The sequence below is a fragment of the Podospora anserina genome, chromosome 4 (assembly GCF_000226545.1).
Source record: "Podospora anserina S mat+ genomic DNA chromosome 4, supercontig 4".
NCBI classification, from domain to species: Eukaryota; Fungi; Ascomycota; class Sordariomycetes; order Sordariales; family Podosporaceae; genus Podospora; species Podospora anserina.
In genome coordinates, this window is record NW_001914850.1 from 1,945,340 (window position 1) to 1,969,607 (window position 24,268).

The 24,268-nt window shown below is 52.6% G+C and overlaps 9 protein-coding genes across 9 annotated transcripts, besides 1 other annotated feature; 2 read left to right on the forward strand and 7 right to left on the reverse strand.

Annotated features, from left to right (window-relative positions):
* Positions 1-477: 477 nt before the first annotated feature.
* On the forward strand, positions 478-2,257 carry PODANS_4_5620 (uncharacterized protein; the record flags this gene model as incomplete). The annotated part of the gene is made up of 3 exons (XM_001906254.1): positions 478-1,202; positions 1,253-1,377; positions 1,431-2,257. Coding segments are annotated over 3 exons (1,677 nt in total), but the record flags the coding sequence as incomplete, so codon positions are not given.
* A 4,075-nt stretch (positions 2,258-6,332) lies between these two features.
* On the forward strand, positions 6,333-7,441 carry PODANS_4_5610 (uncharacterized protein; the record flags this gene model as incomplete). Its single annotated transcript, XM_001906255.1, has 3 exons — positions 6,333-6,621; positions 6,725-7,002; positions 7,094-7,441. Coding segments are annotated over 3 exons (915 nt in total), but the record flags the coding sequence as incomplete, so codon positions are not given.
* Positions 7,442-9,080: 1,639 nt separating this feature from the next.
* Positions 9,081-10,798, reverse strand: PODANS_4_5604 (uncharacterized protein; the record flags this gene model as incomplete). The annotated part of the gene is made up of 2 exons (XM_001906256.1): positions 9,081-9,483; positions 9,606-10,798. 2 exons carry the CDS (start codon positions 10,796-10,798, stop codon positions 9,081-9,083), a joined length of 1,596 nt encoding a protein of 531 aa, XP_001906291.1.
* A 250-nt stretch (positions 10,799-11,048) lies between these two features.
* On the reverse strand, positions 11,049-11,879 carry PODANS_4_5602 (uncharacterized protein; the record flags this gene model as incomplete). Its single annotated transcript, XM_001906257.1, has 2 exons — positions 11,049-11,691; positions 11,755-11,879. 2 exons carry the CDS (start codon positions 11,877-11,879, stop codon positions 11,049-11,051), a joined length of 768 nt encoding a protein of 255 aa, XP_001906292.1.
* Positions 11,880-12,343: 464 nt separating this feature from the next.
* PODANS_4_5600 (uncharacterized protein) lies at positions 12,344-12,837 on the reverse strand (the record flags this gene model as incomplete). Its single annotated transcript, XM_001906258.1, has 2 exons — positions 12,344-12,713; positions 12,779-12,837. The coding sequence occupies 2 exons, from the start codon at positions 12,835-12,837 to the stop codon at positions 12,344-12,346; spliced, it is 429 nt and encodes a 142-aa protein (XP_001906293.1).
* A 2,012-nt stretch (positions 12,838-14,849) lies between these two features.
* PODANS_4_5590 (uncharacterized protein) lies at positions 14,850-15,906 on the reverse strand (the record flags this gene model as incomplete). The annotated part of the gene is made up of 2 exons (XM_001906259.1): positions 14,850-15,036; positions 15,116-15,906. 2 exons carry the CDS (start codon positions 15,904-15,906, stop codon positions 14,850-14,852), a joined length of 978 nt encoding a protein of 325 aa, XP_001906294.1.
* Positions 15,907-16,301: 395 nt separating this feature from the next.
* Positions 16,302-16,697, reverse strand: PODANS_4_5580 (uncharacterized protein; the record flags this gene model as incomplete). Its single annotated transcript, XM_001906260.1, has 1 exon — positions 16,302-16,697. The coding sequence occupies one exon, from the start codon at positions 16,695-16,697 to the stop codon at positions 16,302-16,304; it is 396 nt and encodes a 131-aa protein (XP_001906295.1).
* Positions 16,698-17,293: 596 nt separating this feature from the next.
* Positions 17,294-18,389, reverse strand: PODANS_4_5570 (uncharacterized protein; the record flags this gene model as incomplete). The annotated part of the gene is made up of 2 exons (XM_001906261.1): positions 17,294-17,606; positions 17,668-18,389. The coding sequence occupies 2 exons, from the start codon at positions 18,387-18,389 to the stop codon at positions 17,294-17,296; spliced, it is 1,035 nt and encodes a 344-aa protein (XP_001906296.1).
* A 1,012-nt stretch (positions 18,390-19,401) lies between these two features.
* Positions 19,402-19,473, reverse strand: a tRNA (tRNA-Met).
* A 225-nt stretch (positions 19,474-19,698) lies between these two features.
* PODANS_4_5560 (uncharacterized protein) lies at positions 19,699-23,911 on the reverse strand (the record flags this gene model as incomplete). The annotated part of the gene is made up of 3 exons (XM_001906262.1): positions 19,699-22,251; positions 22,318-22,638; positions 22,694-23,911. 3 exons carry the CDS (start codon positions 23,909-23,911, stop codon positions 19,699-19,701), a joined length of 4,092 nt encoding a protein of 1,363 aa, XP_001906297.1.
* Positions 23,912-24,268: the final 357 nt, after the last annotated feature.

The following is a 24,268-nucleotide window of genomic DNA, read 5'->3' on the forward strand; positions in this document are numbered from 1 at the left end:
TTCAACTCTCACAAGTTGACGACACCACTGTGCCATGCAAATTCGTGACCATGGGCGCATATGTCTCTACCGGATCCTGCATTGCCCATTATGGCATCCAGCCCAACTGCACCTTCAATGTCACAGGCACGAACGATGCTTTCCACCACCTGGGAGGGAGCATGAAAGGCGAGATTGAGGGTGACCCTGACATTGCCGGAATTGGCGTAAGGCCTCTCTAACCCATTCAAGAAATCATGAAGCTCAACTGACATTGTCACAGGTACTTGGGGCCTTCCTCGCTGTGACAACGATATCCGTAGGCCTAGCCTCAGCGAGTACGTTCTGGTGGTTTTCCAAGAATGTTCTCCATTGGAAGTCACGAACAGCCAGAGAGTCAGTCAATCCACCTTGGCTCACACTCGCCAATAGGGTTATTGAGGAACCAGAAGCTGACAGTTTCGCAGAGAGAAATCACTCCGTAAACGCAAAGCCAGTATATCGCAAATCCTCGAAGCGCTCGTCATTAGCTGTAGCGATCAACAGATCTTTACTGGCGGAGCATATGCCATCACCCTCCGATATGCCAAGGCCTGCACCGTCTCAGCATACCACTACAATGTCGTCTCCAACATCCTCCTCGTCACCTGCGCCACCCATCTGATGGCTGTCACCGTGTCCAGCAACTACTGGGAACATCGCTTTGTTGGAGGACTCCGACTCATCGTCACCTCGCTCGTCTATGTCATCACTGGAATTCTTTTGTCCAACCGCGGTGAGCCCGACCTGGGCTTCCCAACCCAAGTTCCAGCAAACAATGAGACCCACAGCTTCATGCTCCTACCGGCCGCTTGCTTCCAGACAGATGGTATCAGGCTCGGCACAGAGCTTGACAAGTCCTTCAAGGTTAGCTCCGCGAACGAATTCTTCAACGGCCAGGTTCATGGATGGACGCAGTTCATCATCCTGTTCTTGTTCTACTTCCTGGCTGCCATGGTGAGCGTGGGCAGACTTGTACGTCGTGGGCAGGATCACAATGGCAGGAGAACAAGGTTTATTGCCTGGTTCAAGCTCAACCTCAGGCCCCTTTTCCGATGGAAGAGGTTCTTCTACATTCTCTTCGGCTTGTATCTGATTGCAGGTATTGCCGTTTCTTCCTGGACGGTTGTGACATCGGCTCTCTATGTGTTTGCTCTTCGCCGTTGGGTTCACGGCTCTGGCTGGTACGTTCATTACTCCTCCTTCGATCACTTTCTAGCTAACGCAAGTTCAGGATGGAACCCATCGATGAGGAGATTCCAGACCGGATTGCTGAGAACGATCCTTCCACCTTTGGCCAGCTTGTTCCTGTCCTTCTGATATCCTTGACTCTGTTCACCTTCATGCAAGTCATTAGCGGTAAGTTTGGTAACACCACTTCCGGCGCGGCCCTGGCTGACTGGTATCCTCAGATCGCGTCACGCTTCGGCGTCAACTGTCCAACCGGCGCAAGAAGAATATTGAAAAGCACAACACACCCACTGTGGTTCAGTACGATGGTGGTGGGTCTGACTACCCCGAAAACGGGCATGGATTCAAGCTTGAGAAGTCCGTCGTGGTAGGAGTGGCAATCAGTGAACCAGACTTGGACCCCCCAAAACCAATCGATATCGAAGCTGCCGGCGGAAGACGCAGCCAAAGCCGCAGCAGGGATGGAAGCAGCACCGGCACCACCACTCAGTCTATTCACCGACCTTCTCAACCGCAAGTCCACTCCCCTTCCCACACCCGCACCCACTCTCGCCAAAACAGATCATTCTCCAGTCCTCGTCCTCCTCAAGGCTTTGGAACACCTGAGCCTGGCCATCAGTCTCCCATGCCCGGGTTTCAAAGTCCCGCCTTTCAGCAGTCGCAGAGTCCTACACCTCCTATAAGCCAAGGTCCACTGTCGCAGCCAACGTCGGGTTATGTAGATCAACCTGACTTTCAGCTGCCAGCATTCGACTTCGGACCGGGTGTTAACCCCAATGGTTCGGCGCAAAGCTTGCCATTGAAAGGGGAGGTCCACTCTCACCAGCGAGGCCCCTCGGACGTCTCAAGTCTTTCACAAGCAAGCTACACACCTTCTCACAGCTCCCACCAAGTGTCCCAGCTGTCTCAAGGATCAGTCGCACCGCCTGTGCCGAAGAAGTCTAGGTCGAGAGAGCTGAGAGAGCAACAAGCGCAGCAGCAGGATCGACGGCCTGGCCCACAGGGGGAGTTTGGCCTCGGGGGAAGGGACGCTTCTCGCACGTTTTGAGACCTTTTTGTCGTGATGTAATGATGTGATTTATTGTTATGATACCACTTTCGTTTGGGAATACACAGCTTCGGTTAGTTTGTAGTAGTACACAATGATCTTTGGGCATGATTTCCTTGTCAGGCATTTGGCCCGGGCGGTATAAATGAACGGACAGATGGCCATGTTTATGATTGAGCTCTAGTATCATTTAATGAAGAAACATTCGTTGCCCTGTCGGACTCCGGTTAGGTATTGTCGGATATGGCCAAACAAAACCGAGGTTATTCCCCACTATTCAGAGATTGGGACTCCTTCCTCATTGTCACTGCCCATCACCCCTTCATGCCCACCAACACGTTCTTCATCCTGCCCAATGGAAAACGGCAAGCGTATCCGCCCAGTCCTCAGATCCTTCTTGGCTTCCCAAACAGCCAACATGGCCAGCAGCAACGAGCATACCCTGTTATTCGACTTGTCAGCCATTCCTCTTCAACCAAGAGCCAAATCCTTACATTGTTATCAGCCCCGTAGTAACCGCACTCTGCGTAACGATGCAGCTGTTGATCTCAGGGGGATAATGAGAACTGAACCGTGTGACCCCTGTCCCGTTACAAAATGGCCATGTTTGTCGCACTGTCGAAATGGAGGTGAGAATCCCTAATCCGATGGCGAGAATCATGACGCTCATCCAGGTAGAGCACAGCTGAGTGAAGACATCCGGCCTCTTTCCATTGGATAGGGTGAGAAGGGATGAGGAAGTGGTGTAGATCCATTCTAGGGCAATCAGGACGCACTGGTATCATGCCGGGTTAGGTACTGAAGTGAGAGGGGTGGGTAGTGGGACGCGTACAGATACGACATAGATGACTTCACCCAAAGGAACTGACGCCGCTTCCTGACCGGGGTCGCTGCATGACCAGTAGGCGCAGAAGTGGTGGCTGTGCATCCAGATGAGGTAGCAAACACTGAAGCATGATATGCTGAGGCTTGAGAACTGGGTGAGACGTAGGAGGTAGCAGGCTGCTGCGGTGAGTGCCTCGGCGGACGGTAGGTGTAGTGTCGTGGTTGCAGTAGGCATCTTCGCGGAAAGATTCAAATGGGGATTTTCTTTGGAAGAGAAAGAGACGTGGTGCAAAATTGCCGGTAAATTTCCAGGTTGCTGGCTTTTGAAGCTGTTGAGGGATGGGGGCTGCTTCGGATTCCGAATCAGCCGCAAGTCACACTAATGAGGGCGCCCAAGTTGATTTTCCGTGACAAACCTCTCATGTTGGGCGGTTGGCTCCGCCCATTGAGGATCACGTATGTAGATTCATGCTTTTCGCAAAGGCTCGGGAATACAAGGTGTAAAAGTCTTGGGATTTGTGGAGGGAACTTATCACAGCACCTACATAGGGATCTATACTCAGGCCAGTCTTTGTTTTCTCGCCATGTGTCGCCTCCGCTGGACCACCACATTGGTGCGCTTCGCTGGACTGTCCGTCTTCAACGAAGCTACCGCCTCGTCCCCAAGATCCCGAGTAGCCCGCTGGGAGTCAAATACATGGGACGGGGCCACAACCCGAACTTTTTCGGAGCCAAGAACCTTGACAGCCTCCACCAAAAAATTTGTTGTTGCGATTTTGTCTCGATCCATGACATGTTCCATAACGTCTGAGTCGACGACGATGTAAGCTGTGGGAAACCCCTGGAGAACTCGCTTCAGGAGAAGCAGCCACTCTTGCTGAGTAGATGCCTCTTTCAGCTGCGCGATAGTGATGGGATACTGTGTGCTCATGGCAGAGCTGTTGATCTCAAGAGCCTGGTAAAGTAACATCCGGATTACGTCGATGGAAGTGATGGTGGATTGTTGTAGATCTGGGTATCGAAGCACCCACAACACAGGGAACCCGCCCCGGCGGAGGGATTCGACTGATTGGAAGAGGATATCCTTGGCTTCAGCTCGGGTGCTCTTCTGGATCACCATGAAGTTCGAGCTGTTCTTACTCTGGATGGTTTGTAGAATATTGTCACTTCGTCCGGGTGGATGTGAGCCTTGTCTTTGGAGCCAGAAAGAGCGGGAATAGGCAAGACATTGCCCGCTGTTGGGTAGGCGCTCCATAAAAGACAAACTCAAAATTTGGCCCAGTTGGATATGGGAGATCATATGTTTTTCACCATCTCTTCGTGATTTAAGACTGACTGCCTTCGTGTAAGAACCTCTCCGAACGACGTGGAATCAGAAGAGAAAGGCTTACGACAAAAAGAAACTTGAATGCCCCCCGTACCAGAGAGACATACTCGAGATTGTGCTGCAAAAGGACGTCTGGCACAGTGCTGTAGTAAGCCACCCTGCCGGAAAGCCGCTCAAGCCAAACGTAGGCCTTGCTGTTTTTGCGAGACTCAGACTGACTGCGGGCGTGAGAGAGTCGAGACAAAGTCTTGCATTGAAATGAATGGGCCTTTAATACCGACTGCTGTTCTTGGGCTGTCAGTTCATCAGTAAGGTAAGATTTGGCAGTTCCGGTCGAAGTGCTAGGCAAGAGTTGCAAATCAAGCAGAGCCAGATTGGGTCTTCGACGGTCGAAGATATCCCAAAACGACACCTCAGGGAGTTCAGGAAAAGTCCGGGATACTGTACGAAATCACGACCGACCTACCTACTCAGGGAACAATGGAATGGATTCATTAGATTGCTAACATGATTCTGACCAGGCTGTTTCTACCCAACAGGAACATGAACCGTATAATGAAGAGCGCCGTTCACCCTTTAGCACTCAACAGAGCGACAAAGACAGTTACTATACCCCCCTTGATACCCCGAGTCGCAAAAGCTCTAAACTTCAGTCACCAGATGATCGAGGATATTGTGTTCTTTACCGCGTTGTGTGTTCTGATCGACACGATCGCTGTCATCGCCGAATCTACGTGGATGAACCCCGCCGGGTCTTGGCGAGCAGTACATATCATCTGCAAGGCGACGAGGTCATCTCTGACCTGGACGATTTTCTGAGAGATCTTCCAGAGACAGCCTTCGTGGTATACCGCGATTACTTTGCCAAAAGGGTAGCAGATCCTCGCTCGTTGGAGATTTTTCAAAACCGAGGAGCAAACTGTTCCGTGAGATAATTTCCGTCGTGTCTCCAGAACTGCAATCTATACTCCAACAGAACTCCATGTTTGCACCGGACCTTGAGGGCTATAAAGTCACACAATTCGAATACATGATGAAATACTACGAATCGTCCCCCGCTCTTTCCCGGCCCCTTCAGAATATTCCAACAGATTTCTTTTCTATCACCGGACGGTATTACGCGCAAGTGTGGTCGGTGCGGCCGAAGGAAGCTAAATCAAGACACTCGTATATGACATGGATACTCATCCCGACGCCATGTACAAGAAATGCGACGAGTTGTTTTCTCGCGAATGGCCACTCAGGAAACCTTGCCGTGGCTTTTCCGCCCAAACGACATTGTCATCACATCGGAGAGACCTGTGCCCAATGCTTATGTCTTGAGACGCGTTCCAATTGAGGGCTCAACTATCCGCTTGGAATGTTGGAGCTGGGGTTATGATGGCCAGAGTCTTCTCCGCAGAGACAAGCTCTTGACATTGGATATGGCATCCTATGATGAGATCAGAATCGAGAAGCTGGCAGTGTACCCGAGTCGCTTTGCATCCCAAACAACCCTGGATCAGATTTCAGCTATCGGAAAGAAGTTTTAGGATCTCCGACAGCCGGTACTCGTTTCGTATGAAGGGCCCAACTTTCAAGAAAGAACGAGTCTTTGTAAGATAACTCTCGTTGTGGTACTCGTGTACTATTGACTAACAAACACAGCCTCATGATTCGAGGTTCATGGTTGACTATCAAGTCTATTCGAAATTTCATGTGAATGCTGACGCCTTCCCGTTTTCAGATAAAGACATCGCCAACTTCGACAAGTGGCCTAAAACACAGTCCCACACAGAATCGCTATTGGATGAGAACATGATTTCTCTTCCCCAGAATATACATGGCTTTTACCTCAAGGAGAAGAAATGGAGTAAGCCTTAAACACACTGCGCAGGTACCTGGTATTCATGCGATGACCTTAGCTTATTATCCCCGTATTTAGTTCACCTATTTGTCGACAAAACCCAGCCGGTCAGCTGGAATAAGGCTGCTTTTGAGCAGCTCGTTCTTCCCAAACGAACGAAGAACATCATCAAGGCCTTGGTCATGGTCAGGAGACAGTCTTTCAAAGACTCAGGCTCAGGTGTTCAAATCGGGCTAAAAGGAGGACACGACGACATCATTGCAGGGAAAGGCAGTGGGCTTATCATGCTTCTACATGGTGGTCCTGGCACTGGAAAGACTCTAACAGCCGATGAGATCCTAAGGAACAAACCTCATGACATGAATGGTAACGCTAACCCCGGTCAATAGAGAGGTATTTATCGAATGATTTACCAACATTAAATTGCGTATTCTGACGTCGACTACCTCAAGGGTTGCCGAGTTGGCAGAGATGCCCCTTTACAGCGTTACTTGCGGCGACATTGGAACAAACCCAGATGCCGTCGAGAAGTACCTCAACTCCGTTTTACACCTTGGGAAGATATGGAACTGCGGTCAGTTGACTCCGCCTTTCTCTTCCTGGAGACTAGCAATCCACTCACACAGCACATACACAGTTCTCCTTCTCGACGAGGCCGATATCTTTTTAGAAGAGCGTACACTCCAGGATCTGCAGCGCAATAGTCTTGTATCGGGTGCGTCTAACAACTTGGAGTGGTATCCCGCAGTCCTAACACAACGCAGTCTTTCTCCGAACACTGGAATACTACGACGGAGTCCCCATTCTAACATCCAACCGCGTCGGCACCTTTGACGAGGCCTTCAAGTCCCGTATCCAGCTCGCCCTCCGCTACCTGCCTCTTGACGCCCCTAGTCGGCGCAAAATCTGGCTCAACTTTATCAACATGCTTGATGGCAACGACGAGAGAATCGATGTTGGCGACATGAAAGCCCACAAGGATCAACTGGCTGGGTATGAGCTAAACGGTCGTCAGATTCGCAACGCTCTCACCACCGCTCGTCAACTCGCAATCTTCGAACAGGAGATACTGGATTGGGACAGGGTCAAAAATACGATTGAGGTGTCGGCTGATTTCACGAGGTACATCAAGGAGGTTCATGGTCATACGGATGAGGAGTGGAGCCGGGATAACAATATTCGCTGAGAGCTTCTTTACCGACCAAAATGTTGGTCATGCTGTCATTTCTTCTCCAATTTCTGTGTCGAATTTCCACAACGCAAACGAATTCTGATCCAGGTATGCATACTCCAGCCCATGAATATGAAAAATCATTCAGCCAAGCACAAGAACCACACTGTTAAGACTGTTAATTATCCCCCCCCAAATCAATTCTACACAATTGTACAGGGAAAGAACCGTCCCATCCCTTAAAGTCTCACCCCTGAATCCTATCCTCCCAGTCCATCTCACCCCATCCAAGCCCAACGTTAAACCAACATCAACAAATACCCCTCTCAACCATTCCTTCCTCATTTCATACCCAGTCCGTTATCCACCACATAACAATCACGCGCTCATAACTTCTCTTTTCATCCCAAGACTAAAACTTTTCACCTAAAGATATTCCCACAACCACCTCCTGTCCCTCATCTGACCACCTCACCAAAACACCTCCTCAAAACTCCATCCCAACAATAACCGGCCACATCGTCCCCGGCTCACTCTCAGCGTGATTCCTTATCCACATGTTTTCGACCAACGACTTCTACGCACAAAACGTGAAGTTATTCACCATCACCCGCCCTTTTTCTTTGCACGCGTGCAAAAACTCCGCTAGCTTCCTACTATCTTCTTAATTCCCCGCCTGTGAGACACCCAGTTTCACATGCCGGGTGCTCAGCGCGGCGGAAGGGATCCGCCACCAAGCCTGGGTATCGAACCGGAAATAGGCTTTTCAAGAGTTGTTGTTCGCAGCCGTAAGAACAGGTGCGGGCGCGGGGGGGTTGCCGCCTTGAGGCGAAATAGCCTGCTGGAGCTGGGATGGTGGGTGTTGGTGCTGGGCGCCATTGTTGGGTTGGAAACCGTTGCTGGCTTGGGTCATGCCAACTCGAGAAGGGGTATGATTGCCCTGTGCAGGTTGGACGTTGGGGTTGAGGGCTGGATAAGAGGAGTCCGCTTTGGTTGCTGGGCTGTGACTCTGTAGCTGGGAATGCATTTGGTTTTGCACTTGACCGTGTCCCCGGGTCTGACTGTATCCCTGAGTCTGACTGTATCCCTGAGGTTGATGGTGACCGTAGCCTTGGGCTCGATTGTGGCCGTAGCCTTGAGGTTGAGTTTGACCGTAGCCTTGAGCTTTTACTGTTGCCGGAGCCCTGAGGTTGCGTATAGCCGTAGCCTGCTTACCGGAAAAAAGGGGGTCCAGGGAGCCGTTCGGCGTACGGCCTATATAAGATAAGGAAGGAAACTTTGGTTGGAAAAAGGCATTGGTTTATAGAGCCAGCCGCGCACGGCCAGGTCTGCGGTTTATTTTAACGAGCCGTTCATTCTACAACGAACAGCCCACAACCGGCTCGCAGGTGCCCAATCAGGGGGTAACTTCCAAATATCACCCGGCCGTCTTCTATAGATTATTTTACCAGCACGTATATCAATCAAACGGCCAACCATAGAGGCGTACAAGCAGGTCCAATCGACAGGAAATTAGCCATTTACAATATATCAGACCTTCAGTATGGCCAACGCTACCTATGGTGGCTCTCTTCGAGGGCCTTGATACCCTCTGTGTACCACCCCGTATGAGCCGCTCGTCAAAAAATGAGCCTTTGAAGTGGATCTTAGCCACTTAAATCCTTCGAGTGGCTTGAAGTTTCCATCCCGGAAAGTTTAGTCGGATGGTTTTAAACGGCTCCCTAGACCGGCCTTCCTCCGGGAAGTGAAGCTTGAGTTTGACCGCAGCCTTGAGCTTGACTCTGACCGTATCACTGAGGTTGACTATGGCCGTAGCCTCGAGTTTGATTGTGGCCGTAGCGTTGAGTTTGAGTATGGCTCTAGCCTTGAGCTTGAGGCTGTCCGTATACCCGAAGTTGAGTATGGCCGTAACCCTCCGGCTGAGACTGAGCGTGTCTCCAAAGCTGAGCTTGAACATAACTCTGAGGCTGAGCTTGACCATAAATCTGAGCGTGGCAAGAGCCTTGAACCTGACCGTATTCATAACGCTGGGTGTATCCCCGTGTCTGGCCATGTCCCTGCGCCGGCCCATATCCTTGAGCATGGGTATAGCCGTCAATGCTGGTTCGGACATATGTTCGGGCTGGTGTCATTATTGAAGGACGGGCCGGGCTGCTGATGCGCCTGGCTATCTGTAGACAGACGAGGTTCATTTGGAGCTTGTATCAGGCTGTTTCCTTGAGGCATCGCCTGCCTAACTGTCATTCTAGATTCGACAGGTTGCATCTGGCCGCGCTGGGTCTGTGCTCCGTTCTGAACAAATGCCTGCATCTGAGCATATGTTGCTGATCGCCTCGCTGGGCTCTGAACCTTGCCTTGTTGCCGACGGGTGGAGGCTGTGTTGTTGACATCCTGAAGAGTGGGCAATGCGGCGCCTAACTCGGTGAGGGTCTGTAGTCCAACTGAAGAGCCACGAGATGACATCCGAGGCATAGCCTGGGCCTGAGGTGGTGCAACTGCTGACGGTTGTGAGCCCGATCCAATGGGGTTATTGACCGACGCAGAAGAGGCGGGAGATGACATCAGAGTCGCTGCTCGCATCTGAGATTCTGCAACTGTGGACGATTGCGACATAGTAGCTCCAGAAGACTGGGCGCTTGGTCCGGAAATAGGAAATGGAAGGTCGTACTGCCAAGCTTTAAATTTCTTCATGGCCTGTGAATGCGTCTTGTGCATCTGAGTTGAGATCTTGCCGATTTCATGGACATTGTGTGGAGCGTTCAATGGTCCACGCTGCAAAAGAAGTGTCAACATGGTCCCTTGGACCCGGGCTTCACGCAAAGCGAGATCCATGAGGGATTGGATTGAACCCCAGGTAAACGCCCTCTCTTCGTTATCTAGATGCTGCTGGTTATCGAAGTTGGACACAACATGTTCGACGAGCTGTTGAGAGTATAACTCAACCGACTCCCTGTTGAAGTCCATCCCAGGCATGAGGGGCTGTCCAAACGCTGTATGTCGGCTAAGAGCTTCGTCGAGGACCAGCTTAGCGGCAACCTGGCCTCCGGCAACCTCCATTCCTCTGAAAGATGAATGAGGACCATCCTGTCGACTTCGCTTTGCGGGCTCGTTTTCAGGTAACGGACTCGGAGCTTTTCCGTTGGCGGATCGGGGTCTGGCATCGGCGTTGGCTCGGTTGGTCGATCCTCCAATGCGGGGTTTCGGAGCCTGTCCCTCGGCGCCGGCGTCGGTTTCCGCCTCATTACTTCGGTGTGGTAACCTTTGATGGCCCTGTTGAGAATCCAGGTTGCCCTGCCTCGCCGCATTCTGTTGCTGTCGCTCCTTCGGCGTTTGAAGAGCCACCCTATGGGGCCTCATTGATACCAACGTCATCTGCCGTCTCGTGGTTTGATGAGCTTTGATGAACCACTTGAGAATAATAGGTGGCCTGTCTCTCCCTTTGACGTTGCTGTTCCTCCTGTTGCGCTTGGAGGGCTACTTTCCTGCTCTCCTCGACGTTTCTTTGTCGGTCTTCGTCAGCTCGTATAGCTTCTTGCCGTCTTCTCTCAGTGTCCGCTGCCTCCTCCTCAGCGGCTTTCTGGTGTTTAGCAGCCGTCTCACGTTCTTTCGCGATGATGGCAGCTTAATTTCGCTTCCTTTGTGCCTCGGCAGCCAACTGCTGTTGTCTCATAGCCTCCTCTCGCTTCCTCTGGGCCCCAACAGCCTCATCCCGCTGCCTTTGGGCCTCAAGCGCCTCCTGTTGTTGCCTTTGGGCCTCAGCAGCCGCCTGATTCTGTCTCATAGCCTCCTCAGTCTCCCCTCGCTCTCTCTCGGCATCAAACATCTCCATAAATTTTCTCTCCGCTTCTGCAACCTCCTCCCTCCAAATAAGTTCCCTTGCGGCCTGGATCCTCTTATTCTCCAAAGCTTGGCGCTCCCGCTCCAACTCATCCCCCCTCTGACGCCTGTTGGGCTCATCCTCCTCATCACAAATGTTGTTGAGCTCCAGCGTTGACTTGATCCGATGACTCCAAAGCTCCTTCTGGTAGTCCAAGGCCCAACCTTGCGACCGGGTCTGCCACTCGTAGCATTTGAGCTTTTCCGCAATCTTGTCCATGAGAGAGGCCTCCGTCGCAATGGCCTGAGACAGCACATGGTGTGATTTGGGGAGCTCTCTCGCCTTCATTTGCCGCGTTTCCCAAGTGGTCGCGCAGCGCTCGTAAGCGAGCTTTCGCTCTTGCAAGACGGCCACGTCCACCCCTCCCAAGTCGTACAATGATTTCCAGCTGCTATGGGCAGACCGGAGCTGCTTGTAGTCTTCCAGTTCGTCTTGTCGGTTTTTCTAGAACCGATCTAGTGTCGCTTGGTAGGCTTCTGAACGTCGTGGCATGGTCGGCAGTGGAAGCTGCCGTAGACCGTCGATCCACCAGCCCTCCTTGTTCTTCTCAATGAGATGGGCGCCGAGCTGTACCATGTCGCTATCCGACAAACAGTGAAGGCTAGGGCATTCTGGGAGGCTGGCCTGGTGGCTGCTTGCGATGGTGCGGAGGAGAGAGAGAAGCAGACGCAAAAGTTTGCAGTGGGAAAATTATATAGCTTGGGAGAGAGAAGGGCAGCGTCGTCCGAGTGAACCTGAAAATTCTGGCAACGAGTGAATGCTCCAAGGGCTCTTGACCTTGATCTTGCCCAGTTAAATTGAGATGCTATTACTCTTATCTGGATTTCAATTGATTCCTTATCTCAATTCAATCCAATCTAGGTATTCTGTTGGTTGTTCCGGCACTCCTACACTTGGACGCAATACGCATACCCCAACCACACATTTCCGCAGTCACTACCCACTGTGTCGATTCCCAATGTTAGCTTCATAACCCCTTCGTCGCTTTACAAAAGATCTGTCCAAAATGCATCTCGCAGATACATTTGGCAGCCGTTGTCCTAGCAACGGCTAACCCTGCTAATGGAAGTAGACACAGAAAATAAGGGAGAGTCTAAATCGTTCCTGATTGGAGTCGGGTAGTCAGAGTATGTGCTGATATCTCCCACGGCAGCTACACAGTAGGCAATATCCAGAAGCAGATTAGTGCATTTGGTATTGAGCTTCGGATTAAGGTAGTAAAAGTCCTCCAGGGTTATGCCATTCGCCAGAGCCACCTTGCCACACTCGTCACCTGGGGAGATGCTGTGCCATTTCCCACACGGCTTAGACCCAGGTATGGCATTGGTAGGGACAGGAACAGGTGTCGTGTGTGAAGCGCCTGGGTCTAGGGTGGCTGTGGTGTTTGTCTCAAAGCTTCCGCCGGGGTCGCTGCCGTGAACAGATCAGCTCAGATCAGAAACAGATCATGAAAGAAAGAACGGAACTCCCCTTACCTGAAACAGATTTCATAGCCTACAAACCTTGCAGTATCCTTGCAAAATGGACTGAACATAGGATTCCATGCCAGACACTAGGTAATGGTGATGCCTGGCCGGTTGATTAGAAAACTCTCACAAGAGTCTTCACCTCTCCAGGCATATGTCTGGCACTTTGGGGGGACACAAATTGTGACATTGGCAGAAGACAATGCCCTGAAGTTCTGACAGTAAAGATCGATACCGTTCGCAACGATAGGGTCGTACATCGATACGCTCAACCTCTTCGCAACTGAATGACAGACAAAGTCCGTGGACTTGAGCGAGTACTTTGATGCACAGGTGGGTTTGGGGCTGGAGGGCGTGGTAGTTGTCGAGCCTGTGCCAACATTTGTTGCTGCTGAAGGGACGCTGAAGCTGTACTTGCCCTAGGCGCTGCAGCTCGATGTCAACGACTGGAACTGGTTCGCCAGTCCTTCGTCATAACCCAAGGCGTTGTTCAACTGGAGTGCCTGCCCGTATCAACTCTACCACATCACCAGGCGCATTGCACCCGGCGACAATCTTTTCCCGGGCATTATTGAGTGGGTCAGACAGCTCGATACACAAAGGGCCTTGACGGCCTCCGTGTCTAGAATACTGTTGCTGTTGAAATGCTCAACCTTTGAGGATGGCAATCACAGGATCTGGGAAGGACTGGGGTGCCTCAACGCCCGTCTGGCAAGAAACAGCGGGCAGGTCACGATGGTGTTCAAACCTGCTTACACCTTTGCGTCAGGCCTGGGTATTCGATGTTCATATTAAGTTCCGTTCAACTGCTGAGCCCATGCTACCATATGTAAGAGCATGGAACCAGGAGGATGAGAGTGGCCATGGCGTCTAGTCGTTTGCACCAGCTTGAAGTTTGACATTGACTCAAGCGGGCAAGAGGCTGCCAAATGTATTGTCATTTGAGGGGCCAATGATTCTCAATGGATATTCTAAGAAGTAGGTCAGCATATCAAGCGTCACGTCCCTTGCATACAGTGAATCTGCGCGCGTTTCCTGACCGAGTGTGTCACAGCAGCAAGGTCAAGCGTGGCACACTTTTTTGCAGAAGATCAGGGGAAGGATGGACGCGCACCGGTAGATTAGACATTGGTTGACAAAGTTGTCAGCCCTGTCTCACGCTGACCACCACGCTCGGACCACAATCATGGCTAAAGGTGCAGCGGGTTGAAATGAAGGACATTACAGTGTCATGTTCGAATTCAAGCGAGGCTTGCTGTATGTGAATCAGGTCTGTCCATCCATACGAGACATTCTAGCCGATAACCGGGCTGCTTGTGGCCAGATGGGACGACTACCTAACAAGTACAAGCACTGCATGGACGTCTCCGGGGTTGACATGGTGCGATTAGGAAAACGACAGGACAGACATGACACATTTGTTGTCAGGATTCCTCTCGAATACTTCGTCATAGGGGCCAAACACTGGGCCATCCTCATCGTCATCACTGCGTGCTGCATCTTATCTTACGGGACCACCTTCTACTCAATCCTCTTCCAGTCCGGCAATGACTCAAGTCTGCTGATTTGGAGGTCAGCCACCAAATACGTTGGATGTTGGCACAAACAAAACTTCGAGCTTAGGACGGCGGCAAACATGACTACACCTGCGGGCCTGGTCGCTGTTGGGAGAAATCGCAGCGGACCCTGCTAAGCGTCGAATGTTTGCAAACAATGTCATTCACTTCATGAAATACTACGGTGAGTCGATCCATTACCATCATTAATATCCCACGATGCTCACGGTCTGGCTGGATACGATGGCTTAGTCGTAGATTGGGAATATCCCGGTGCCCCCGGCGTCCTTGGGTTGTCGATTCATGAAAAGGTAAGTAGAATGGCGCACCATAATGGATAATAAACGGGCCTATTGTACCTAAGTAGGTACCCTTGCTTTGTTGGTTGTATTTGTGAAAGTCTTGTGGGCAGATACCTATGTGAGAAGGTGTAGGCGGCACACGACTCTGCGCACCATTGGTAAAGCCACACCAACTACAAGTTCAATCCCGATCTCTCCTCCACAAGGGGTAAATGCCCATCCTCACTCCCCCGAAGGCCCAAGCAACCTGGTCCCTGTCCTCTCTGCTCTTCCCAGATCAGGCGTCCCATCCGCCCTCCACTCAACCCTCTTCGCAGCCGTATACCGATTCCCATCACAATTCCCCGTCCTCACCGTCGTAGCATGGTAAACATTCCAGGTTTCCCTCCCATCCGGACTCGTAAAAAACCTGTCACCTGATCATGAGCACCCATTCCATCCCCAACCCAACCCGAATAACTCGCAAAAGGGCAAGGTAAGACACTCACGCATTATGCCCAGTTCCCCAATTCCCCTCACTTGAACTAAAAACTGGCTCCCTCCCCTTCTCCCAATTCCCCTTCTCCGTCGGGTCCCCCGTCCCCTTATACCTCAACAACCCCAGTTGGTAACTATCCGTCCAGCAATAGCTCCCACTGTAACCCACCCACACCCTCGTCCCGTTATACAACGCCGTAGCCCCCTCATTCACCGGACTACCCACCCTCTCCCACGCCAGCTCCGGCTCGGACAAGAGCTTCCACCCTGCCGGAATCTTAGTAGGCGACGTCATAGCCGCGATACATAAACTCTGCCATCGCGGGCGGGGTAGACACGACCAGATGAAATAATTTTTCCCTCCAATCGTCAACACCGTCCCGTCGATCCCCCAGTCAGGAGTGACCTGTCCAGCATAGGAATACTGACCATCCCACGGATGTGCACCCCCTCTCACAACATGAGACCGCTGCCCGTCGAGATTCTGCCGATTGCCAGCCGTGTAGTAGATATACCACACCCCATCAACCCTGTGCAGCTCCGGCGCCCAGACGTTGCAGCACCGTGCCGCGTTGGTGTCGGTCCAGACGACTTTTGTCTCTCCCGTCTTGAGGCCTTCGAGAGTTTTGGCGCGAGTGAGGCGGAGGTCAGTCCACGTTGTCGTCATGAGGTAGTAGAAGCCGTCATGGTGGACGATATGGGGGTCGGAACCGTCGCGGGCACGGAGCGGGTTGGTGAAAATTGCTGCGGAGGTTATCTGCAACAGGCTCAAGGCTGTGAGGAGAAGGCGGAGGAGGTGCATGGTTGCGGATGGGAGGTTGATGCCTTGAGTCCGACATGATGTCTTCGAGGCGGGTGGTATAAGGCTTCATTGCCATGGCCGAGCCAGCAATAGCCAGGTCACGGTAAATACACCGGACGGAGAAATTACGTCCGGATACCACACGTCAAAAAGCAGACGTTGAATGCTCTTCACATTTCCAACCACCAAGTTATGCCCTCCCATTGGCGCGGCTGTAACCTCCAAGTAGTATTGTATCCGGATGCTAGTATTGTGGACCGGCCGGCCTGTTGGAAACGCAATCTGCACCCCCTCGTTCCCCAAAAACACCAATCGTAAGCTATGATGTCTCCAAGAATTCTCCGAATTATTCCAGCTAAGATGCATACATGTGATTAGACCCACCTCGAACCTCCTCAAGACCCCCTGACGTAACTGAAATGCCTCTCTCTCAACACTCTCTGCTTAAAGCTCTGTGGAGAGTGCTCGGTATTACCACCCTCCGAAGCACAATCTTTCACTCTGTCGATTGGCGTGACTCGCCCTCCATCACTGCCACCTTTAGCTTGTACATCTGTTCCATCCAAGGCTTCCTTGCCTAGTGGCCAATAGTCTTGTTCCCGCTCTGGCTCTCGATTCTGCAAGTCTTTGGCCAGACCATTTATATGTCCAGTTCGGCGCAATGCCCTGACAGGTTGTCGCTTGACCTGTTGCTGTAGTTCCTGTCCTTCCTGTTCTTGTAATTCCTTCATCTTCCAATATCCAACACGGTCTTCTTCAAATCGAGTTGGTGAGGCATTGATACAAGACATGATGACCTCTCGGCAGCGGCAAGGATCTTGGTTGCAGAGATCACAGCAGGTGACACTCATCCCGATGGCAGAGTCCAGGCTCTCTCTCGAAGTTGGGTCGCGTGTGGTGGTGCCAAAGCTCTCCGTCATGGGGGTTACCTTGCTATCAACAACTCGGCCTTTCTCATCGGTACTAGCAAATGTCTTCCATGTCTTGATCCGAGCGGTGCTGCTCAGAGACTTGGGTGACAAAAGACTCAAACCCGCCGAGCGCCGTTTCGAGCTTCTTCTAGCACTGGAATAAGAACTCCCATCTGTCTCCGTGCTGGTTGTAGTGCAATCAGACGACGATGACGAAAGTGGTGGCGCTGCTGACTGTGAGGTCGAGCCACAATGCTCTAGACACTGTCTCATGACACTTGCTCTGTGTACTTGGAACACAAGATCGAGCTGGCCTGATAAAAAACCGCAGTATTGGTCGTCGATGCCAGCTTGTGGTAACAAAAGACGAAGTGTGTCGCGGAGATTCTTCTTCAGAGTTTGTTCTTCGGCGTCAAAAGCATGATCGATTTCAAAAAGCTCGACTATGGGATGAAAGTCTACCAGTTGTCAGCATTTCACGCAGGCAAACAGTGGTGAGGAAACAAACCTGAGTCAGGAATCTCGGTGTCACACGGGAATAACAGATTCCATATTGACTCCCACGTCCACGAATCACTGCTCTGTTTTGGGTCATGCAGCGCCTTCTCAACGTCTGGAGAGATGCCATCTTCCTGGTCATAGAGATTTTTGGATGAGTCGACATCACATATCCGGTCTTTGGGAAGCATGAGGTGCTCCAGCAAAGCCATGTCACTGTCAAATTGCACCTTGCAGCGATGGCATTGGCGAGGCCTAAATGTTTGCTTGTGGTGAGAAGCGAGGTGGTGTCTGCCCAGATGTCAGCACATGACAGAATCTAGGTAAAGAGTAAGTTTGCTTGAGTGCTGACCTTAATTCGGTGAACGAGAAGGGAGCCTTGGCACAACTCTCGTGCTCCCGGATGTTGAACCTCACTGGATTCCGCTTCCTAAATGGGCAGGGGTATCTGTGTCCGGCTGTGTCTTCAGCTGGCTCTGAAAGGTCTTGGTGTTCAGAGAGTAGGTCCCGAACGCTGGGTCTCGCCGGTGATGAGGGAGAGTGAAGTTCTGTAGGTACCTCACCATCCATGCCCTTGGTCGGGTCACACGTCAAGTGCCTTGTACTCGCATCCAGCGAAGATGATATCTCGTCTAGACACTTGATGACAGCATCCCATATCCTCATGGCGCGTGACGCTCTTTCGGGGTCCATGTTATGCTTTTCCTCCAGGATAGTAGCAAGCACATCCACGTCGAAGGACTGGTATCCTGCGTGCTGCGGTCGAATAGTCCAACTTGAGGTGTCCTGGCCGGGAAGCCTCCTTGGGGCGGCCGTATATCTTTGGGGGTGTTCCACGGTGAGGGCCCAGAACCCATCGGCAGTAGTCCTGCCAGGCGCTAGTTTGTGGGCAAGGCTCTCCCTCCTCGCTGCCCGGATGAGGAGTACGTCTTCTTCTCGCCTGGCTTCTTGTGCCCTTTCGAGCACAGATAGTCTGGGGCTTTTTGTACAGATACGGCCGTCCATGGTGGACGATGGCCGGGGTGATGTGGTGATGTATGACCTTGATGTCATGGCCGTGGACGGCCGAGTCATTCTAGATCCGGGCCGGCTCAGTTCCCACGACCGGCTGAGACCTGCTCTCGAAAGTACTTGCGGCTCTTCTTGGGGCGTCTGGCGGCCATACGTGCGATTGAATGATGTCGATGGCGTACTCGAGGTGCTATGACGTGAAAGAGGGGAAGAATGAAGCGGTGGCGTACGACTGAGCAAAAGTGTGTTTCTTAAGCTGCCGGGGGTGCTCCGCTGCGAAGGCGTGGCCGATCTCGAGTCGGGCAGAGGCATCAAAGGGCTTCAGAGCAAGCAAACACAAGAAAGGAAAATGAGGTCGGTCGTCAATCAGGACGCGGGGGTTTCCGTGTTATGGGGCTGGATTGGTACATCAGCAGGGTAGGTACCGTGGTGATGATGGGCCGCGGCCAAGGAGGGCAGAAGAACAGGAATTGAATGGAAGACTTGGAAGAAGCGCAGGAGGAAACGGTGATTGCTCACAACAAAACCACGCGGAATTCCCGGGCGTGATGCGCCACCCGTCCCATAGGCCAGCCACGGGCGAAGTTAAAGTGAGGTGTCGAGGCCACATCCCGAGCAACTGGATCACTGAAAAGAAAAAAACAATGGCCCTGTGTGTATCACCAGTGGTCCGATTGGGTTTGGTGAACGGTTCGGCCAAGAACGGACTGGGGGGGTCGAGAATTAAAGCCCCTGCTCAAGTGGTCGATCGGCCCTCTGATTGGCTGCCATCTGATTTCACGCCTGACCCATCAGCGTCTGCGCTCTCCAATCCGTGCGATGATTCGATGTTTATTGTCCTCAGCCCAATCTCTGGGGTGTCGCCAATTTGAGAACGATTTGCTGATAGGAACATTCTTTCTTCATGAGACGTAATTATGAGACGGCCCAGGCTGGGATCGAGCCCTCCCCGCGGTGGCTTGGAAGAATCTTGAAGTTGATGTCATTTGTTGACATTGGTGTTTGGTGGGGGAAATATAATAGCGGTCAACCACGGCAGAAAAGAAATAGAAAAATAACAAAAAAGAAAATGATCTAGCTGCGACTCGTTTCGATCGAGTGACCTCCGGGTTATGAGCCCGGCGCGCTTCCGCTGCGCCACGCAGCTTGTTTCTGTGGGTGGTTGGTTTGTGGCTTGGATTGTGTCTTCACATTTGCAGGACATCTGGCAGTCGTTGAGACAGTTGTGGTGTGTAATTGTCGCTTTTATTTATTTACAGTGTCTTCTCTTTCAGTTGTTCATACATAGGTAGGTAAGATGCACAGCGATGGCATCCATCCAACTCATTCACCCCCTTTTCTCACTCTCCCGCCAACTCACAGCTTTCCTCTCTCACAGAGCACACATGCCACCCCGAAGATTGCCAATTGTGTCAAGCTTGGGCTTGATGTTACCAAGGCTGTTGTACTCCGTCGAGCTCATCCCCCGCCTCGTGTTGGCCGCACCCCGAAAGCCGCCGCGGCTGAAGCCCATGCCCAACAGCGTGCCGACGACAGTGGTAAATGCGTTGTCCGGGTCCTTGACGACGCTGTACACAGCCACGCCGACTTCGCCGGCAACGCCAATGAGCGTCAGCAGCCCACGCACGCTCGTCGCAATGAGACCGCCTCCGGTAGGTCCGATGAAGGGAATGAAGAATAGGAAACCCATGATCATGTTCAGGATGAATTCTTCCCGCCTCCTCTTCTCGATCTCCTTGGCCTCTTCGACAATCTTGTCCATTTGCGCAACAGCCTCTTCCACGGCAAAGGCCGGCAGCGAGCCAGCGTCGGTAAGGTCAGACATTTCAATGTCGTGCTCAAACTCGGCAAACACCTTCATGTCGCGGTAGCGGTTGAGCAGGTCCTGCGCCCCGGGAAGGGCCTCGGTAATGACGTCCTTGGGGTTGCTGAGCTTCACTTTGCCGCTGTCCATGGTGGGGAAGTCGTGGAAATGTATACTGTTCCAGTTGATGCAGTCCCTGACCTTGTCCGCGTCCGAGAACTGGCACCCGTTGGCGAGCGACATCTGGCGTTTGGCAAACCTGATCCAGTCCTTCTCAATGCCCCATGTGTCAAAGATATCCTTGAAGAAGCCGTCCCGGTCCGTCAGCGTGAAAGTGGTGTTGGGGTGTTTACTGTTGAAGCCCGGCTCAGGATCAAATTCGACCCTGGGGCATTTGTCCCTGGGTACCATTTGCTTTCCATTCTTACACCCAGCAAATCTTTCACACGCGGCTCCACACCACGCATTGGTACATGTGTCACAGCAGGTAACTGTCTTCATCTCGCCGCACTTGAAGTACTTATCGACCTTGTCGGTGGCCATGAAATTCTTGATCTGCCCGGGGATCTGCTCCTTGACATAGCCCTCCCAAACCGAGAACTTCTTGTCGTAGCCATCATTGATGAGCTTCTGGTACTTCTTGAGCGCGCCGTCGAAAATGGCAACCTGGACATCGACGATGTATTGTTCCAGGCAGTGCGACGGAATAGACCCCTTACGGTCCTCGAGCTGCTTGAGTGTGGTGTACTGCCCTGTGCAAGCAGGGAGCTCCTCGTAGATCAGTTTGTCCTCGGTGTCGTCCGTGATGCTGCCAGACCCATCCATCCACTCTTGAAGGTCTACGGCCCAATCTGTCGTGCCCAAAAAGTTGTGCGAGTGGTAGAACTCTGTTCTCTTCGCCTTCATCTCGTCGTCCATCCAGGCCACCCATTCTGTGTCGTCGTACACCATGATGTTGGAGCCTTCTTTTGTGTATCGCTTGTTGACCCTGCCGGAAGCAATGATCTCGTCGAGTTCGGCATTGGCAATGTAGCCGGAAAATGCTGTGCACCGGCCTTTGGCGGCCTGGGAATTGCGGTTATCGCCCGTGAACAGACAGTTCTCACTATCACAGCCGGCCTGGGCCATCTTGAAAGACCGCCCATAGCTCGTCACACCGACCAAGATCTTGTTGGAGGGGGCACCAGCCTTGGTGATCATGGAAAGTGCGTCCTTGGTCTCGGTCTCGTTGACATGGGACCGCAGGCAGCTGCCACTCGGGCAACCGGGAGATGTCCACTTGTTACCAGCATCCCACTGGCCGTGCAAGTCATATGTCATGAAGACGATGTAATCCAGGGCTTCCGCCATTTGCTTGATGGGGAAGGCACGGAGGTACCAGAAGGACGCCGGGGCTGCGAACGAGACCGTCTTGGACGTGCCTACCTCCTGCTTGATGCTGGCCAGGAGTCGGTAGTAGTTGAGACCATTGACCGGATCGTCAGCGGGGATGTCAGGGATGTCAGGGGCTCCTGGGTATTCCCAGTCGAGATCGATGCCATCTAGATTGTGCTCGTTTATAAAGGAGATGATGTTCCGCTTGAACACGTCGCGATTGCGTGGTTGGGCAGCTTCGCGTAGAATATCGAACGTGCCGGGCAAAGCAGAGAAATCCCATCCGCCAAGCGATACAATCTTCTTGACACCCTGGAGCTGCTTGAAGGCCTCAAACTGCTCCTTCACCAGGGGGTCCGTGATCTCAATGCGAAAGTCGCCACGCGTGACGTTGGGGAAGGCAAAGTGAATGTGGGTGTATGTGTCGGTGTCGATCTGGCTGGCATCCATGGTCAAGCACTCGCGGTTGAAGTTCCAGCCCTCAAAGTAGCCAAGCTTGAACCTGGCCGGTGGCGTGGAACCCTTGATGATGTCTCTGCCGCAGTTGCTGACGCACCCTGATTTTCCCGGCGCCGAAGTACCCGGAGCACCCGTCTCCGACTTGGAAATGACACAAAAGTCATCCGTCATGCCGCACTGTCCCCAGATATTACAGCACACGTTGAGGGGACACGGGTTTAACGTGCTGATGTTGGTCCCTGCAGGGGGCCGGACGGTGCCGTTCATGGTCGGTCCGCACATTGCATTCTGAAGCAAAGAATATCAGTATCTGGAGTGGAGTGAGTGAGGGCTTTCCGGTCTGTGGGCACTTACGGGAACAATAGCAGGCATGGGGGCAGCTCCGTCGCTGACACACATTTTGAAATCGGGGTATAGCAGCTTGCAGCCGTTCCAGCCCCACGTGTTCTTGTTGAAGTTCTCGAGCTCAGTCACGGTGAGCATGTTGCTCGCTGCGATTTTGGCACAGTTGTCGTCCCTTTTGGTTTGGTACACAGCGCAGTAGCCGTCGGCGCCCTTCTTGGGCCTCAAGTCGGGCAACTTCCCCTGACTACAACACACATGTTGACCCTCGGCAAGGGTGGAGCATAGGCTGCTCTGAGGATTGGCCTTGGTAAAGTCATCTCCAGAGATTCCCTACAAGGTCGTTTCATTAGTCTTCGTTTGGCGGTCACAGAGGAAGTGGACTTACACATTTGTTGGCCAGTGAACCACAGTCGTCGCCCAACACAACCTGGCGCGTCTTGCACGTGCCGTCCGAGTTTCCGGGAGGAAGGGTACTGGGCAAAGTGCCGCTGCTGCAACAGACTCGCTCGCCTAAAATGAGCGATTGGCAAAGATCTTTTCGGTTGTAGGATACTAGCTGGGTCTGTGAAATCCCGCATCGTCCTGCCACAGCAAAGCAGCCCTCGCCTGCTTGCACAGTGGTGAACCTGCAGTCGGCCCGCGGGCTGAGTCTCGCAGAGCGGCCGACGAGATCACGAGGACTCGACTGGTGAGAGGTGCTGGTTCCGTTCGAAATGGTGCCGTTCCTGGACAGTTCCTCTACGGGACTCGGAACGCGTAGAGTGACCGTCATCCAGTCCACACCCACGCCCGCCTGGGAGACACATTTGCCGTCGGCCCATGTCTTGACCACCTCCTGGACAAGTTCGAGATTCTTGGCGCTGCTGGCCACGATGCCGATGCTGTAGTCGGCACCTCGGTTCTTGGCTCCACACAGCTGCACCACAGTAGTTCCCGAGATGGACTTGTCTTGGGCATGCTTGAGGAAAGCATCAAGCACATCTGATGTCACACCGTGCTGGTGCACCTCGGCGCCGGCGAAAAGACCGATGAGTGACGTTTGCGAGTAGCCAAAGGCAATGGCATTGTTGGTGCATGACGGCTTTTGGGACGCGAGGTAGCTCTTCACCTGGCGACCAGCGGATAACAGGTGGTTCACCGAGAAGTCGCCAGCCTTGCCGGGGTGGTGAATGTGGACAGAGGTTACTTCCAAGACCTTGTTGGCGGTTGTGCACAAAGACGCCCGGGTCTCGTCCGGCATGAAGGCAGCCTTCACAGAGCCTGAAGTGTCGTAGTCTGCTGTGCATGCCCTGATGACGGTGGGCGTCTCCTTGTCCTCGGCCATTTGGACGACCATGTTTAGCAGCATGGTCTCGTTGCAAGATGTCAGTTGAGACACATCTGGAAACAGATACCACGGGTCCTCGCCCGCCTTACGGCAGGAAATAGGACATGATTGCAGTGCCTCGATAGGCTGCGCTTGTACTGCGGAGAGCCACTTGTCGAGCTCATCCTCCACTCCCCGGCCGTTGACAACGGGATGGGAGAGAGCAGAGGAGGATACGTCGTTTGCCAAGGCCCCGGCTGCCCCTGTGGCTACGAGGGCGCATAGAAACGCCTTCATGATGATAGGCGAGACTGGAAACCGATGGGGAGGAGTGTCCCGCACCACCTAGAAGACGATGATGATGCAAGACAGGGTGATGAGTGTAATTGGAGTAGAAGAAGAGGGCAATATGGAGATGTTGAGAGATGCCGTGGAGGACAGACAGACAGGTCCAAGGTCTTGAGCAGCAGATAATGAAATATGAAGACAAGTGCAACGGTGAGTGACAACCTGGAAGCTGACCGCAGTCAACAACTTCGAGCTAGTAACAGCCCCGAGTTTGTGGACACTCGAGAAGTGCCCCAGTCCCATGTCAAGGAGGGTTGCGAGAACTCACACGAGCGATGGGTCGACTGTATCATTCCGATAACATCG